General features: G+C 24.7%; 1 protein-coding gene across 1 annotated transcript in view; it reads left to right on the top strand.

Moving 5' to 3' along the window:
- The window catches only part of rk (G-protein coupled receptor rickets), a 92,123-nt gene that overhangs the window by 56,001 nt on the left and 17,517 nt on the right, over positions 1-18,605 (top strand). The window contains exons 3-6 of the mRNA XM_089219386.1: positions 2,231-2,302; positions 14,041-14,112; positions 14,734-14,805; positions 15,182-15,325. Coding sequence (XP_089075512.1) covers positions 2,231-2,302; positions 14,041-14,112; positions 14,734-14,805; positions 15,182-15,325 — 360 coding nt within the window. The remainder of the gene's footprint in view (positions 1-2,230; positions 2,303-14,040; positions 14,113-14,733; positions 14,806-15,181; positions 15,326-18,605) is intronic.

Here is an 18,605-nt window from a genome sequence, read left to right as displayed (position 1 = left end):
TCTATTTTCTCTTCAACATTATAAATTCTTTGTTGGTACTCAACGGAATAGATACTTTTAATTTTTGTGATATTGGTAACGCGGTTAATATTAATTCACCTTATATATAATTATTTTGTGTAATTGTATCTGCATTCAGCGTTGAATATTCACAGCGAATGTTATCAGCCGTAAGGACATAAAAATATCTGAGGATGAGCAAATAACTATTCAACTGGAAAATCTGATGAGTGATGACTTCCTTGATATATTTGTTTAATATATTTTTAATAATGTTGTTTAAAACGATCCGTCAGCACTTTTTTTAGAAACTTGATGTTTAGTATTATGCCGTGATTATTATTACGAACATTTTTATGTTTTTTTTCCATATCAGAACTTAGAAAGGTAAGTGTATACAATATGTGAGAGAAATGGATATACATTTGTCCGTATCATTTTGATATAATTATATTGGAAGGAAGATAGTTCAAAGACATTACAATTCAACATTTTAATAATTCCATTAATTTGGTTTCATCTAAAAAGCGAATGTGAAATATAAATTCTGCTACTAAATACTTAATATTATGTAATATTATGCATGTTGAATGTGCACACATAGAAGTAAAAATATTTTTTGGATATTTAAACCAATCCATTTCTGAAAGTTTCACTATTTTAATCTAATATTGTAATAACAGCTTAGATATAGTCTTCAGACGATAGGTCACTACAACGAAACAGTTAATCATTCACACACTGATAGCTACAAATAATGGGCTGGCCCTGTTGTTTTTGTTGTTAATGACATAGACCGAATAAAACAGAGACATTAAACCTTGTGTAAGCCAAAACTCTCACCCTAAACCAGGTTTTGTACTTAAGCTGAAAAATTGCGATTCTCTCCACTTACCCCACCAAACCGTCAAACAATAATTTATTTCTTTCTTAGTATTATTATTATTATTTTTTAATTTTGCACCCTTTTTCTTTCAGTCGTTAGTGCAAAGCATACTGGTTTGAGTGGTTTTCGAATTTATCATCGTATTTGGATGCTCCAGGCGTATATATAAAAATTGGTCGATTATCGTTTATTGTTTTGAAGGGAAATAAAGAAAATGATAACGCGTTGTTTTTATAGTACTGGAGCTCGAGGATTATCCGCTGATGATTAATAGCTTCGTTTCTTTTTCTTTTCTTTTTTTTGTAAGCCCACTATAATTCATCTCTGCAGCGACTTAGTTTTGACGTCGAGTCTCTTTGAGGGTTATTGAACTATGTGTTGAAAAATGTATTCAATTTTTTCGACCAGATATTTGGATTGTGTCACTGGCAAGAAATTTTATTCAGCAAACCGTCCCCATCTTTTCTTCCCACCAATGTCTCGGCGTGACATATACCCGGGAGAAATGCTTTGACAGACTATTGTGATTGGGTGTGTGTGTTTGGTAACTTTTCAATAAGTTTTTTCAGGCGCGTTAAAACACACCCGGTGATGGATTTATTTGAACTCTATTATTATTGAATTGTTTTTTATACCTAGAGTAGCACACGGATTTTAATGTACGATACTATAATTCACATGATGGACAAAATCGAAAAAAATCAAATCAAATATTCACGTAAGAAAATCCTCTTGAGTGTTTTTAAACGTCTACTTAATGACATTTTTCTTTCTTACTGCATACAAACAATACTTAATGTCGTATCATCTGGCTTAAATTATATTACAATAGTAAGATTTGAACATTTAAAATAGCAATCATTGTATTACAACTATTACAAGTAAACGCTTTAGTCGATAAAAAATAATGTTTAGAGTGATAATAAATAAAACAATTTCTACATTCTTGCAGAATTTATAAGATAACCCGTGTGTTTAGAAATGTAATTTAAATAAAACAGAAACACTACTTTTTCGTTAAAATATAAATATATTATTTGCTTACTGTTTTGAATGTGTTTTGTATTATTTACCCAAGAACTTCGGAAAATTAAATGGATGAGTGTGCACTAAAAGATTAACGCCTTTAAATGCGAAAAAGTTCAATGATGATATTATCGTTCATTTTGTAAATGATATTTTAAAATGGATTTTGTTGAAACTTTGACTAAGGATATTAATTTAATTTCCATTCCAAATCAATAAATTCAATTAAATAGTTAATAATTATTTCAGTGAAAAAAACTTTAATTTGTTCTATATTGAAAATGTTGATGATTTAAATATGAACTGTTTTGTTTTTAGAGATGTGGCCAGTAACAACATTACGGAGATAGATGAACATGTATTTAACCGACTGACCCTTTTGGAAGATCTGTAAGTGATTTAATAGAATATAACTTTTTAGATTTTAGTTTTAGTTATTATTTTTATGAGTTACAAGAATAATTTGATAATAAATTTAAGACTCTTGAACCAACTTAAGTTTTCAAGCCTGATATTAATATTTACCTCGTCATAATAAAAATATACCCTAATTATCATATTAAGTTATGATGGAGTGTCTAAAATATTCAAAGTGATAGTATACTATACATACCTATATGTATAATATGGATTTTTTTAGTTTTGTATGTTATAAATGTTATCATTATTTTAAGTGTAGTAAGTATAATACAGATTCTCATACTTCACTAACAGTCGATACTTTAAACATGTCATATGTGACATCTTTATAAGAATTATAAGAATTATAATAATCATTAGTTTTCTTAAACAAACAATTATAAGCATAAAGACAAAAAGCTACCAACATATATGACATACTCGTTATTCTTAGCAACAACGACTTTAGTTGTATATCGACGTACTTAAAATACTAATAAAGACTTAACGGTACACAAACTATATTTATATAGTATATATATATATATATATATATATATTTATATATTACTGTGATAATTAATTATTAAAGTATACAAAAGTAATGGGTGACTGAGACTTCCAATACATACTATATACTTTTTAAATGTTTTAAGTATTTATTTTTTTTATAAATATACATATAAGATAAATTGTCCAATAAGAATTATGATAGATGTTGTTTTTACCGTAAAACTTATAAAATCTCAAAATCTCAAATAATCTATTTAAATATTTAATTTTTAATGGTTATTTAAAATTTGACGAGTGTCCTGCACACTATACTGTAATTCAGAAACCATGTTAAAAATAATAATTATAATATTGTTAAAATTATAGGCTATAATGATCTCTGTTAAAGTTGAAGACTTTTCAACACAATTAAAAAAAAAAAATAAATATTTTAACTATCTATGTAGGACGTAGGTATGCTAAATTATATGTATATTGTATATACTTATATTATAAATAACTTGTTTTAAATTTAAAATATTTACATCTATATTATAAAAAATAAATATTACTTAAAGGAATTTTACAAAAATGTCCACTGTTTAATTATATATATATATATATTTTATTATTATTATTATCTTTTAAGTAATTTACAATCTATACAACATATGATGTACAATGAGAAAATTTGATAATATTAATGGTAAGTGATAGGAGAATTTAATATTTGTGCGCTGGAATTCAGCAGCTCTACCCGGCCTAAAACATTTTCAGTATCACGGGTTTTAATTTTTTTGTAATTTTAGTAGGTCTTTATGCCATTATATATTTATAATTAATTAGTTTCGAAATAGTAATTTCTGATACAAATGGTCTATGACAATGGATACAATATTAGTCACTTTCTTGAACATGTTGACATTTTTCGTTCACATCGTATCCGTGAAATTTGTCAGGTTAGACGTTTTATCTTTTCAGTCTCCCTAAAAGGAATTTGCTCTAATGCAGTTGATAAAAGTACAGGTTGATTAAATGACTATTTAGAGAATTCGAATTTGTACGGAGCTTTTTGAAGCGGTTGAAGAATCGCTAACCATCCATAAAGTGGTTCATTTCAAAGGACATGATTTAAAATTACGCAGGAAAAATTTGTTAATAATGTTTTATTGATAAATTTTACGATAGATTTTTCCGAGGAAATAAAATATTTTATTAAAATAAGTTATAAAACAAAAATTAATATTATAAGTATATTAATGGAAACTATAACAATACATGTTTCAAAATTTTTGTATTGATTAAAAATTTGTATAAAACAAATTTCATACTTTAGTTTGAATAATACATAAAAAAATATTGATTTTACAATATTATATATATAATATCCATGTTGTAATAACACGTTTTTGGTGATATATTGTAGTCCAAAACTTAAAAGTAGTCCTAATTATCGATTGAAAATAAAGTCTAATTGATATTTGATTATAAATTTTCTCAGTTATTTCTAGTTTCTTAATTAATAAATTGAGAACATTACATAGAAGTTTTGAAGACATTAAGAAATTTGAGCAACAATTATTTTAACAAAACTTTGCAGTTTTCACACAGATTTGTTTTTAAAAATTAATGGTTTACTATTTCAAACATTATATCACAAATCTAGTGTTAAACCTAATTATTTGTTTCTGCAACAGTGATCTTAGTCTAAAATAATTATCTGATGCCCATAACCATATGTATTAAAAAAAAAAAATGCTTAGTTAGCATTGAAGTAACGAAAGTTGGTAATTGTTTCATTTGAAAATGATAGTATATTTTTCTATCATTTTATCTATTAGTGTTACATCCTTACAATAAATGTTCATTCATTTTGTAAAATATATAACTGTTAAATTTGTACTATAATTGTCTTTTTAGTTTTTTACTAAGCCTTAAAAATTATATTTTGCTCAAAATAATCATCTAAATAAGCGACGGAGTAAATTATTGAATTTTATAAACAGGCAAATGTGAAATATTTAATATTTGATTATTTAGGATGAATATCAAATTTTTTCAATGATTACCAAGAAAATAGATCCTTAAACTGTAAAATAATATTATATTTTAAAATTTACTGCAATATATTTTTGCGGATAGTGTTTAATAAAATTATTATTTAATTCATATATATTAATATTATATTTAGAACCTATATTTCTTATATTATATTTGAGTATAATATATGGAAAATAATATTCTATAAAATTTTTCTTAGTCATTTTTTTTCTAAATTTACATAAGATATAAGTAAATATTTATGTTTTTTAATAATACAATTTTGAAATTTAAACAATTTTATGTTTTGTAAAAATTGTATGAAATGTATAAGCTTTTAGGTACTGAGTGAGCGGGGAATTTATTTTTTTTGTGAAGCTTTTAAATTCAATTTAGATATTTTTTGTAAATATTTTCTAGGTTAAAAATAGTACTCTAAAAACTTGAAGGTGCATATTTTTCAACATTGAGAGAAAGTAATTTCTCAGAGATATTTTTAAAATGCCATTTTTTCAGTTTACTCATAAGTCAAACATATCCATGGTCAATGTAAACATTTTATGAAGTCTGGAAATTATGAATTTAATTATAAGTATGGTTTTTGAACAAACTCTTTTATAATTTTTTTTTAATTTTGTTGACTGTAATATTTTAATTTGCTCCGACTTTTTCATTTCAATGAATTCCGGTATTTTCGCATTTAAAATTTAGATAATTTATAAATATTTAAATAGGAATTTCAAGTTATTTAACTCAATATATTGATGGTACTTTTTTCATGCATATCGCATATGTCATCTTCTCTCAGGGGTGTATACAGGAGAGTGATCCCCGAATATTTACTTGTGTATGTAGTACTATTTCCTGACAAATAATTGAACTAAAACTAAAATGTAATAAAATATTTATTTTTTATTTAAAACTCAATAATTCGTCAACATCAATGTTTCCTATAGGTACTGTTTAATAATAATAATAAGACATGATCATGAATGATCATGAATCAAAAGTTGTAAATGCAGTAACCTTTTTACGGGGTAGGCTGACTAGGCTAGGGCCTGCTCAATTTTTATTTGACTGTTTGCGGGTTTTTTTATCACAAGTAAAAATTATATTATTTATATCATTAATATTAATTAGGTTTGTAAATTTCCTTTACTTTGTTAATTAATATTTATTTTTTATTTTTTATTTTATAATTTTGTTAATTTTTAAATTGTTTGCTTTCTTAATATTCTCAAAAATATAAATAAACCATGTTACAAAAATGATAAGAGCCAAAACTGGAAACTTAAAAATTCACTACCCATGACCCAAGTGATAGGAGAAATCCCCTAATAGTTATAAACACATGCATTACAGAAAAAAACCAGGCCTACCCAATTATTTTGTGCTGGGCACGCTACTGTGTAAATATCTAATTTATGTTTATACGAAGATAGAAATGCAGTGATCAACAGGAGCGTTTCGAACGGGGGTTACTATTCCACCCACCCAAAGGGTTTTGTCAGTTTGCAAAATTAAGTAGAAGTCGGTCATTATTCAGTAGTGGAGGCCTTTGTTTTTGGTATTTGACTAATATTTGTTTCATGTATACTTGCTTTATTATTTTTTTTTTATTATTATTGCTAATAATATTTTTCATCAATGAATCAATTGAACACCCCCCCCCCCCCCTGGAAAATGAGCTGAATATGCTCCTGCCTTCTCTAAGTATATTTTTGTCAAGTTCAGGTGACCTTTTTAAAACATTTTACCTTACTCACCATTTCAGTGATTTTATTTTGCTCTTTACTATAAGTCATTAATCATATGCTTGATACCAACATTGCGATGCAAAGTAATTTAATTTAGTAGGTACGAAATGCATATTAAATCATAATTTTAAACATTTTAACATTATTTTATTATTTATGGCTTATTAAAAATGCTATTAATAAACAGTTTTAATTTGTATGTCAAATTCAATTAATTTTCATTCACTTATATTTTTTTAAACAATAATACTTTATGAAGTTATTGTATTCCAAATATCAATACCATGCTTGTTTTGTCGATAAAAAAATATTTATTAAGCTCACAATAAATAATTATTTTACGATAGCGTTCTAAATAAAACTGAACGTCATGACGAACAGTAGTTCACATATTATTATTATATAGGTAATAACAGTTGCATTAAATTTTAACGAGATAAACTTGTCAGTTTTGAAAATGACCAAGACCGTCTAGGGAGTCCATTTAACATTTCACATTCAACTTATTCATATAAATGTTCATTAACATTATGTGCATTTTTCACTGCAACGTTTTAAAACGTTTTATAATATGTCCCTCGAGAAAATGTACCAAACAGTGAACGAAAACATAGATGAGAGTGGCAATCGTATATATAACACACACACGCACATATATATATATATATATACTATAGAAATGTACGCCCATAACCTAATCAAAACGACCAAACGTTTCCACCCCTAATTCAAAAACATACCCTAATCCTTTTTTTATATATATGACTCTAAAGTCTCGAACAAAAGTACATTTATACGAAGTACAATAAGACGTACATGTATTATAGTGTAGATACTTGAAAGACCACGGTAAATGGAAAAGTTTTCTTTCATGGAATAATATTACGATAATATGATGAACATTAAGTTATCAAATTGTATTCAACCTAAAGTTGATTGATTGAACTCGGAAGCGTTTTAAACAAAATCGTCAAACACTTTTCATATTCTATCACATCATTCAATTTCATTCAATTAAATTATATTGCTCAACAATTATATGCATAATTATTATAAATTACACTTTTATCATCGACATATCCACGTAACAAACTATACCTAAGTGGTTTTTAAACATTTCTCAAACATGTAGGTATAGATATTCGTTGTTTACTGTTAAGTATGACAGCTATCGATTGGTTTTATGTTAAACACTAATGTTTCGTCATTTTATATTACATAATTTAAAATTGAAATCGAAATATTCTAAGTAAGCTAAACGCTAAATAAGTAGAATATAACTATGTTATTCGTTTATATAAATATAATTTTACTCAGTTTTTAATGACAGTTATAATTTTTAAAATACAATTTTGAATTTATTATCACTAAAATTCATAGTTTAGAAGTAGTCATAATTTATGTACCTATTGTAATATATTATTAGGTATACGTATTTTTAATTGTATAAAATAAATAATAATAGAGAATCTAGAAAGATCAGATAATTATTAGCGTTTTGATTGCAATCATTCTAGTTATCTATAACCTTTAAGTAATAAAATAACTATAGTATTCTATAGTAATACTAATTTAAAACACAGTCATAAAATAATGTAAAAATCGTTTTAAATACCTACAGTCAACCTAAAACAAAAAAGTATATAGTATAATGCGTACTTTATAATATTCATTAGGTGACTTTAACTAGGTATTACTACGCTATTTTATGTCATGCAATGTTTTTCCAAAATATATGTTTCATGTACAATAGATATTAAGAACTCATAGTACAATTTAAGCAATGCCCTACACTATTTTCGTTATTCGTAATATATATTTTTGTTGGTATAAAAAACAAGTTACCAAAAATGAAAATATTACGGAAATTTCATAAAACATAAAGATTTTATAAAACGAAGAAAACATTAGAATGTAATACATGAAACGTGTTTGTTTTGTTTATGTACATTTATTAATGTTTGTATTTACATAGAATTTCAAGTTTTAAAAGTGATACCGAATGCTAAAATACAACATATTTAAATGTAAATGTATGTAGAGCTAATTGTCAAGTCGTTCAAGTCGGTGAAGTGAAATTAAGACTGATTAAAAATAAATAAAATTTAATGCTTTAAATTAATTATTTGTAGATGCTATTTCTTTGAAATTTAAATTATTACCTAAATAAAAACGGTGGAAAAGATTAATACATTTAAGATTAGAAATAAAAATTTGTTTTGAATTTATTGCCACTAAATATTGAATGTTTATCTTGGAAAAAAGTGTAATATTGTACTATAATATATTAATATTATATACTATGAATTCTTCCTTTTTTTTTCAACAGTAGAACATTTGATGGATTTAACAATATTAAAATTAAATAACATGACTTTTAATACAATAACTTGGTACCTTATGGTGGTACTTTTTTAATATTATTAATTCATAAGATAGAAATTGAAATAAAAAAAATGACTATGGGTGTAACGTTCATATATTTATATAACATAACATTTAGGTATCATAACACTTTTATAAGTTTGTTATGTATAGTAGTATAGTCTAACAATAATTTATATTTTATCTTACTCTATTATTAATAAAAATGTTAAATATTCGATAATTCATCATTCACATCTAGCAATACAACGTAAAAGCATTATGCTTCTATTAAATTTATAAAGGTCCTTTAACTGTCAACTAAAGTTTTATATATATTTTTACACAGTGATTTTTTGACATTTACTCTTATTTCTTTGAACGACTTGTATACATTTTTTTTAATATTTGCATATAATTTAAAGTACCTAGGTACTTATAATATCACATTAAAGAAAAAATATTTACAAATAGTTACTTAAGCTTTATATTATTGGCGAGAGTAAAGAAGTATTTAAAAACTAACTTATAAATAACCATTTGTTCCAATACCAGAACTTAAACATCAAAGTTTAACGAAAATCGAAAATCATGTATTTCAGATAGTTAGATTAATAATATAGACTATCATTGAAAAAAATAATTAAAAACCTAAAGAATAAACATTTAAATATACATTTTTAAACATTTTTTTCTTATAAAATATGTGCTGTTGAAATTACGATTACTTAAAACAATTCGAATTCTGAAACACCCTCTTTTTTTAAATATTTTTATTTGAATAATAATGTACATTTATAAAAATAATACTGATCAGTTTTCAGTTTTTATTTTAAAAAAATGTAAAAAAAAGTGTTATTTTGATTTTTGATAGTACATTTGAATCTTATCGTATATTTATATACTTATCCATAATATTGTTGTTAATATGTCGTTATGGATTTTTTTAGTGATGATAGTTGTCATAGAGTATCATACAATATAATGCATCTATAATCTGATATATTTTCTACATTAGACAAAATAATAACAAAAAGAAAAACAATGTAAATTTATGGTGCTACCAAACATCTATATTATGTACACAACATTATATATGTGGCATCCACTTAGTGAAATCGTTTATTTTGTGAAGCAAACATCCACTTCATGAAATTTATCCATGTAGTGAAAATGACGGTTTACTACACGATATGAACGATTTTTTTTAATTTTTATTGAAGTGGATGAAATTCATATTATCCACATTGTATAATATTATGATTATTTTTGGTATTAGGTAATAATATGATATAATATAATCTTATTTAATGAAATATGAAAGTTGTATCATACATATTTTTAAGCTTTCTTTTATATTTTATTATTTATTTTGACATGCTAAGAGTTATGGGAACGACTATTGAGTAATTTTTTTTTTAAATAGGCAAAATGTTTGATTTGTTCATTAAGTAAAATATTGTCCCTCTATTGTGACGGTTACAGCATCTGAACAGTTAGCTAGTTATCCAATTAAACTTTGTCTCTCGCTAAAAATGTCTCAAATTTATACCTTCATAACATTATTTTTATCATTCCGTGTATTGCTCCTAGCTCGCAGAGTTTATTATTTTCTCAGCATAAAATATTTGGTGGATCTTTAGATCCTCACCTGTTGAATTTTGAAACAGCCATTACCACACATTAGTTAACTTTGAAGTCTGAAACGTTTGTATGACTTGTATGAAAAAGAGTGTTATAACTTATAAATATTTTTATTTTATTTTTTAAAATTGCCTTATTTTAAAAATTTACCTGCAAAATGTATTCAGAAAATGTGTTAACGCCATCAGAGCCTATTTTAGTTGTATTTTAATGTGTGTTTTTTACATAATTTACATATAATAGATACAGCTTCATCTTGATTTTTTTCTTCGTTTATGTAAGATATGTTACATAAACATAATACATAGCATTGTATAATTAGCCGTTGAAAATTATTTCAATATCTTTAATATTTTTTCTTCAGTTGTTATAGTTTTTATTAAAATCAATTGAAAGTCTTGAACTTGTCAATTCAACTTTTGGTTCATTTCCAAATAACGCGTTGTATGGGCATTCTACCAAGAATACGGTGAAATGAACTATATTTTTTTGCCATTAGACTTACTAAAAACCGATTAACTATGTTTGGGACACATAGTCTTGCATCGATGCTCTTAACATATGTTGAACGCCTTGATTGGGCCGCTCAATACTCCCTTGACTATTATCTGGTACACTACTATCTGTATAATAATTTTCAATAATTTGATATCTTATGTTGAAAAATGATATATGGTGGCTACAGTCTCCCCTCTCATAGAAACTTTTGTAACTCCCCCACTATATTTACTTTTATTTAAAAAATTAATCTGAAATTATAGTTAAATATATTTTTATAATTTTTCCTGAAATCCCCCCCCCCAGATTATTTTTTTGACAAACTACACCTATGAGTTTATACAAGTTATAAATTATACAAGCAACATTTATATTTATTTCATACAAAATAATCGTGTAAAATAGTAATTTTATCAACTTTTTGTGTAAAGGTAAAAAATTTGTCCATACCTATGGTGTGGTTAAACGCTATTTTCAATATATGAATACATTTCATGAAATGAATGTCCATATTCCGTGTAGAGACGAGAAATAAGTTTTGATATTTTAAGAAATATTTTTTTTTTAAAGTTTCAAACAATTTAATATATTGCACCTAGAATATAATGGTATTGCAAGTGTATGATACGATCATTGAATGTTACATTTTATATCACATAAGTTACACAGTTTATTAATGTTCTCAAAATCACAATTTTAAACAATCTATAATGTATGTATATATATACATTACTTTTTATTTGAGAAGTTTTCTTCAATCTAATATTTTAGTTGTATGATATTGTAACACTGCCACTAAAGTATTTTTCGAAATTTCATTGTTTGATTGAATATATATATTCTTCCTTTGAACAATCAAAACCTAATTTCACTCAAATGTTTATTATATTATGACTTAAACAGTAACTGGTAAGATAAAGTCAAAATTATGTTTTATATTTTTTTCATACCTAGTTTATGCAGTTACAAACATAACTATATAGGTACTAAATAATATAAATTAAACAAATTCTTTGAAAATCTTATGAATATCGTTAACATAAACATTAAATGTTTGATTTCCCAAAGTTATATGCATAATATACATATCTAAAAATGTATTAAAAATGACAAATCGACCATAGAGATAATACATTTAACATCTAATAGTATATATTTATTAATTTCATATTAGTACTTTGTACCTAATAATAATATAATAATTAAATTTCTATATTAACAATGTTTAATAAAAGATAAACTCAATTTAATTATTTTTATTTCAATTATAAATACCTACTATAGAATTACTTATATAATATAAATATATGTGGCTTGGTGAGGCGCAATATTGTACGCTTCATCTGCGGAAACGTACTGAGTGTACGTATCGGCGCAATGCTAGTTACCGGATGGATGACCACCCGGGATTTTTAGCAACATATACTTGCCACACAAACACGCGTTACAACCCTACCAGCTCAAAAAACCTACAAACAATAATAATACAAAATAACCACCACCGTACTACCTTACTCAATGGCCTATATGTTTCCGCGGTTTCCCCCATAAAAAAAAAAAAATAAATCAATCAATCAATAAATATAACAAAATATTATACTTGACTCTGTTTCATAAACTGTGAATTACAATTAAAGTGAAATTGATATATTAACAATAATACAATTTTTTTTATGCAATAGGAGGTATATTATAATATTAGGTATGTTGTTTCATTTTGTGTGTAATTATAAAATGTATACTATGCACTATTGAAATTAAATATTATATATTTTCAAACATTTAACAACCAAATTATAATGACTCATTATTTTAATGAGTATCTTGATATTTTCAATGAAATGTAGACATGAATTAGTGATATTATGTGTTTTGTATAAATCACAATAAATTACGAAAAAAAAAAAATCGTTTTCGTGTAAAATATAAATACATTAAATATTAAATTTTGTCATCTATATACTGAATAGTAATAAATACTAAATATTCAATGATAACTAAATAATTGTTTTGATGTTGAATACGTGTATAATTTATAATAAGTGTATGAGACAAAAGTATGCATAAAAAAAAATAAAAATAAAAATAATAAAAATTATGGCAGACTTGGAATCTTAAATATATATTTCATACTTTTATTTAAAATTTACAAATTTATGTATTTATTGCACTAACGTTTTTATATAATAATGGGTGTTTATTTGATCATATAAAATAAACCTAAATTAAAGCAATAAAAGCATATAATATAGTGTAATTTATTTAGAATTATTGTGAGCTGTTATACAACTATTAAAACCATAAAAACAAGGAAAAAATGTATTAAAACTTTCTAAAAGACTTAATTTTGTTTTCGTTTTTATGATATTACTATGTAAAATTAAAATAGATTATTTATTGAAAGTTTTTTTTTAAATAATATTTATTTATTAGACTATTTTAAAATTATGTTTCAATCTCCCTTCTGAATTGTTTGAGAAATAATTTATAAATAAAAATCAATATTTATTATTTATAAATATATTTTTTATTAAAAAAAATATAATTATATAATACTTAATGAGGATAATAAATATTAAAATAATATGTAAGATCGGTGAAATTTAAAAAAAAACGTCCATAAAAATAAAAATTTTGGCATGTTTACAAAGTATAGTTCCTCAGAAAAAAGTGAGTGTTATAATGATTTAAGATGACTCAAAAGGCTTATATTTTATCACTTTATTCCAATTGTAGGTATCTACTCGTATGTTAAGTTTTTTACTTTCATATAGCATATTGATATATTATACATAATACAGGAATATTCTTTTTATGATAACAAGAAATATATTAATTATACTGTATATTGTGTAGGTATATTGGATGAAGAATGTTTGAAATAGCAAATTTAAAATTGTGTTAAGGCTAATATTTATTTTCATTTATTTTCAGGGTATTAGCTGATAATCCTATAAAAGAAATTCACCCCAGAGCATTTCTAAACAATATACGATTGAAACGACTGTAAGTAATTTTTATGTGATCAATATTAATACGATACAGATAATTCACACATAAATATCTAGATCAATAATATTGTAATTGCAAAGAAATATTATAAACAAAATATATTATTATTTTCACACACATTAAATATATTATTTAAATCGTGGATGAATGCCAAACATTCATTCTAAACATGACAAATTTCGTCCCAAATCTATAATAAATTCTTAAAATACAGTCCATTAAACTTCTAAATCGTTCATTGGTAATTTTTTTTATTTTTGTCGACTCGTTTTTCTTCCATAGAGAATTTATCCATGCCTTTTATTCTCTCATTCGATTAACAAACACCTCTCCGCAGAAATTCAAAGGCAATTATTATCAAAAGACTGGAAGCAGTCCAAAACTTTACTTTTTCCCAAAGTCATTGAAACGGGAATTTACGGTTGTGACGATTTCCTTTTCTATAGAAATAATAGAATTCATAAAAATCGAAATGCTTGGTTAAAAAAAATATATATATATATATAATATGAATTGAAATCCATTACACAAAGATGGACTTGGACGGTGTATACAAAAAAAAGTTTATTTAAGTATAAAAAGTAACGTATTACCACTATTTTTTTTGTCATATAGGTCGTTCCAGAAATGTCAGCTTGTCCGGGCGCCATGTGAAACATTCCAGAGTTTCAGACAACTGTCGTCCTTGTAAGAATACAATTCACATAGTTTTTTTGTTTGCCTTGTTCTTTATCCTAAAAGCATTAGCATAAACCTTATCGTTATCGTATTAAAGCTTTTGGGTGCACCATTTTTGCGGTGTTTTTCCTAAAAGGTGGTTGGTTTATACAGCCTACGGTTGTAGTGAAAGTAAAGAATGTATAAAAACTCAACATTGTTTAGGACCATGAAAAACAAGAACTATGTGGTGGTATTTTTTTAAACGTAACTGAGCACATTAGGTAACGTTAGGTAACAGGGTAAATATTATTATATAGATTATTACAATATTGCAGTAAAAAAAAATGTCATCGAGTTTTTTTAAATTTATTTTGGTGTTTTAAATTTTTATTTTCGTATTTAGACAACTGGATCAAAACCATTTGACTGAGATCGACGATCAGTGCTTCGACCAGCTATCTCAATTGAGGAATCTCCGACTCGAAAATAACAAATTCACCAAAGTTCCTAAACAAGCGTTAAGCCTAGTCCCTACCTTAGAAGCATTGTGAGTACCTATTTATATTTATTTGATTACTTAGTATATTTAGTATTGATAACTTTATGATTTTTGATAAAATAAAATACAAGTATACAGGGTGATTCTTTTATCAAATAACACTCATTATTTAAAAAAGTATTGATTTTTTTCAAAATATTTTTTCACATGGTTTCAAGTTGTTAAAAAATCAAGGTTTTTATTAAAAAATTATATTTTTAAATATTTCTTATCCTTATCATTTTTTAAGTTTTTACTTTTTTGAATCACAACATAGTATTTTAATTTCATGTTCCAAAGTTTTCTAAGTATTCTGATTCATAAAAATCGAATTTAGGGCTAGTAGTTTAAAAATTATAAGTATTTAAAGTTTAGATTGGCAGAGTGGAGTGGTACGGGGTTACCCCGCAAAATGTTTGCTCACTACTCCGCTTGTCTAAACTTTAAATACTTATAACTCATAAACTACTCGTCCTAAATTCGATTTTTATGAATCAAAATACTTAGAAAAATATTCTGCTTTGGAATATGAAATTAAAACTCTATGTCGTTATTCAAAAAAGTAAAAAACTTAGAAATAATAGTGAATTATGTAAAAAAAAAAAAATAAAAAATCATAATACAATTCAATTTAAAAGAAATACTAAAGTACTTTGTTCAAAATATGTTTTCGATAGTACGCTTTAAGATTATTAATCATTACTTGGTCCATTGGTTGAAGCTTACTTGTTGTATTCGGCAGAAAATATTCAAGTGTTACAGATTTTAACTTCATAAATAAATTACGAGGATGAGCAGTACATTTATCCACAAATAAAATTATTTTTCGTTTTTTATGAGACATTTACATTTCGACATATTTTTTGTGTGTACGAAGAGAAAACGAGAAAAAATTCGTATGTATACCCGTTTGCATCAATATCGGAACTGAAATACTGTAGTAAAATTAATCAGTTTGCCTAACTTCGATCTCTTTTCTTTACCGGATACATTATTCATGTACAATTTAAGAACGATGTTTAAAATTTGATAGTGACAACATTTACAAAAATGTACGTGTAGTTAACAATGAACGCCGTGATTCTAAAAAATAATTCATTAAATAGAACATTTCGTTAAATGGAAGTTTCTCTTTACTACGTACTCGTGATATTTTTTTAAAAATATTCATCTATAAATACGATTAGAATGTAAATTATAAGAAAAATAGTTAAGAAAATTCATTATCCGTATTCGCAACCCCTCCCTTTGAAATATGTCATTGAAAGCAGGTTGTGCCGAAATATATATTATTCTGTCAAATATTTATAATTGAAAAAGCAAGGCGTTATGATTATGCAATAATGATGCATACATGTGAAGGTATCAAAAACCAATAGAGATTACTATGTTTTGTTGTAATATAATATAATATATCATAATGTATTGTAAACACAGTTATATGAACTTAATTCGACAAGAATAAATAATTTAATATTTTAAGTAATTTTTTGTATCATAACGACATTAGTTCCATACTTTATGTTAAGTAGCAAAATATGTTAATCCTTATAAATTATTAGTTTACGAGTAAGGTAACTAAATTTATTTTTACAACTTGAGCCAACAAATAATATTTTAGTTATGAATTGTTTCTATTGTTTCATCAAGTTTCTAATTACATGGTGAATACTATGAATAAATTGAGAATATTATAATTTTATTAATACTCATTAGTTATATTTGTTAAATGGTTTTTGGGTTTATTTATAATCAAGTCATATTTCGTTTTCTCGTTATAGTAATTTATATATTTGAGAGTTACAATAAGTTTTTCAAATACTGTTTAATCAATAATTAAAATATTTTTACCTTTAATAATATAATGGACCCGAAACACAATAAACGTATAAAAAGATTTAAAATAACTGTTATTTATTGTTTTATCATGGACATTTTTTGGTAATTTTTAAATATTTTGTAAAAATAAATTTACATATTGGAAATTAGGTTTCTATGAATTTGACAACTAGTATCTCTTCAAACTTACATATGATTTTTATATGTTAAAAAAGAAACAAGATCAGGTTTTATTGTTAGTACACATGTCGCCAGTTTTGCGACTCGATAAAAATCCCCTTAGGGGACAAGTGGCTGCGCTCCGTGACGAGAAAACTTTATTATTTAGGATTTTTTTTTGTTATTATTTTATTCAGTTGTGTTTCTATTTCTATCTTTTTATTTTATTTTTTTCTATAAAGGACTCTACACTGATGATAAAAAAAAAAAAAAGAATAACGTGGAATAAAAATGTTGTTGTAATTTATTCAAAGTTTTATTACTATAATGTAATTAATTAAATTAAATTTTTGGTTTTTAATGCTCGATATATTAATCAAAGTGTAAACATAAATATATTTTAAAAAAAATATTGAAAACAATAATTTAAATTTATTAATACAATATCGTTTGTTAACAGATATATATATATATATATATATATACATAAAGTAGTTGTCTATATGTATTCAGTGTTTATTGAGTATAATATAAAAATATGTTTAATTAATATTAATATAATTCTTTTTTATTTTATTTTTATTTTTAAGCTACCTAGGAAAGATATTTTTACATTAATTTATAGCTTTAATTACCCCGACAAACTGGTGATTTATAACATTTTAAACCAATTAATCCATAATTGTACAAATGATTCAATGGAACAAACAATAAAATAGTGTGTCTATTGTTTTGTTATTATTTTATAATAAGGTATTTGATTTTATATAACTTTGTAAATTGTGTAATATATTCTCTGTGAACAGTAAGAAATTAAGCCATAATACTCTCAGTGTATGTCTTAAGTTCTTATAGTTCACAGAGATAATATTATACAATTAAATGAATAATATAACAAATAACGAATATATAATAAAAACATGTTCGGAGTTAAATTTTCAACGAAATGTGGTTTCTTGGAACGTAAAAGTCAATAATAATAATAATAATAAAAAAAAAAACACATAACTTAATATAATTATTATCTGTAATATTTAGTAAAATAATTTCAACTTTCTGATATATCTGATTAAAATTGTCAATGAACTAGAAAGTTTAATGTGGTCTTTATTATTTTTCACCAATTGGCATCAGCAATTTAGTATGACAGAAACTATATTGAAAGTACGATATGACAACGATATTGTTAGCTATTCACATAACCCTTGTACCTATTTGTATTTAAAAAGTAAGTACAAATTGAGTTTACTATGGCTATTAGCTATACCACACATGTATTTCTATTATTTTG

Source organism: Diuraphis noxia, unplaced genomic scaffold (assembly GCF_037042655.1).
Source record: "Diuraphis noxia isolate RWA-SAM2 unplaced genomic scaffold, SU_Dnox_SAM2 contig0002, whole genome shotgun sequence".
Classification (NCBI taxonomy): domain Eukaryota; kingdom Metazoa; phylum Arthropoda; class Insecta; order Hemiptera; family Aphididae; genus Diuraphis; species Diuraphis noxia.
This window is presented reverse-complemented; position numbering and strand designations above follow the sequence as displayed.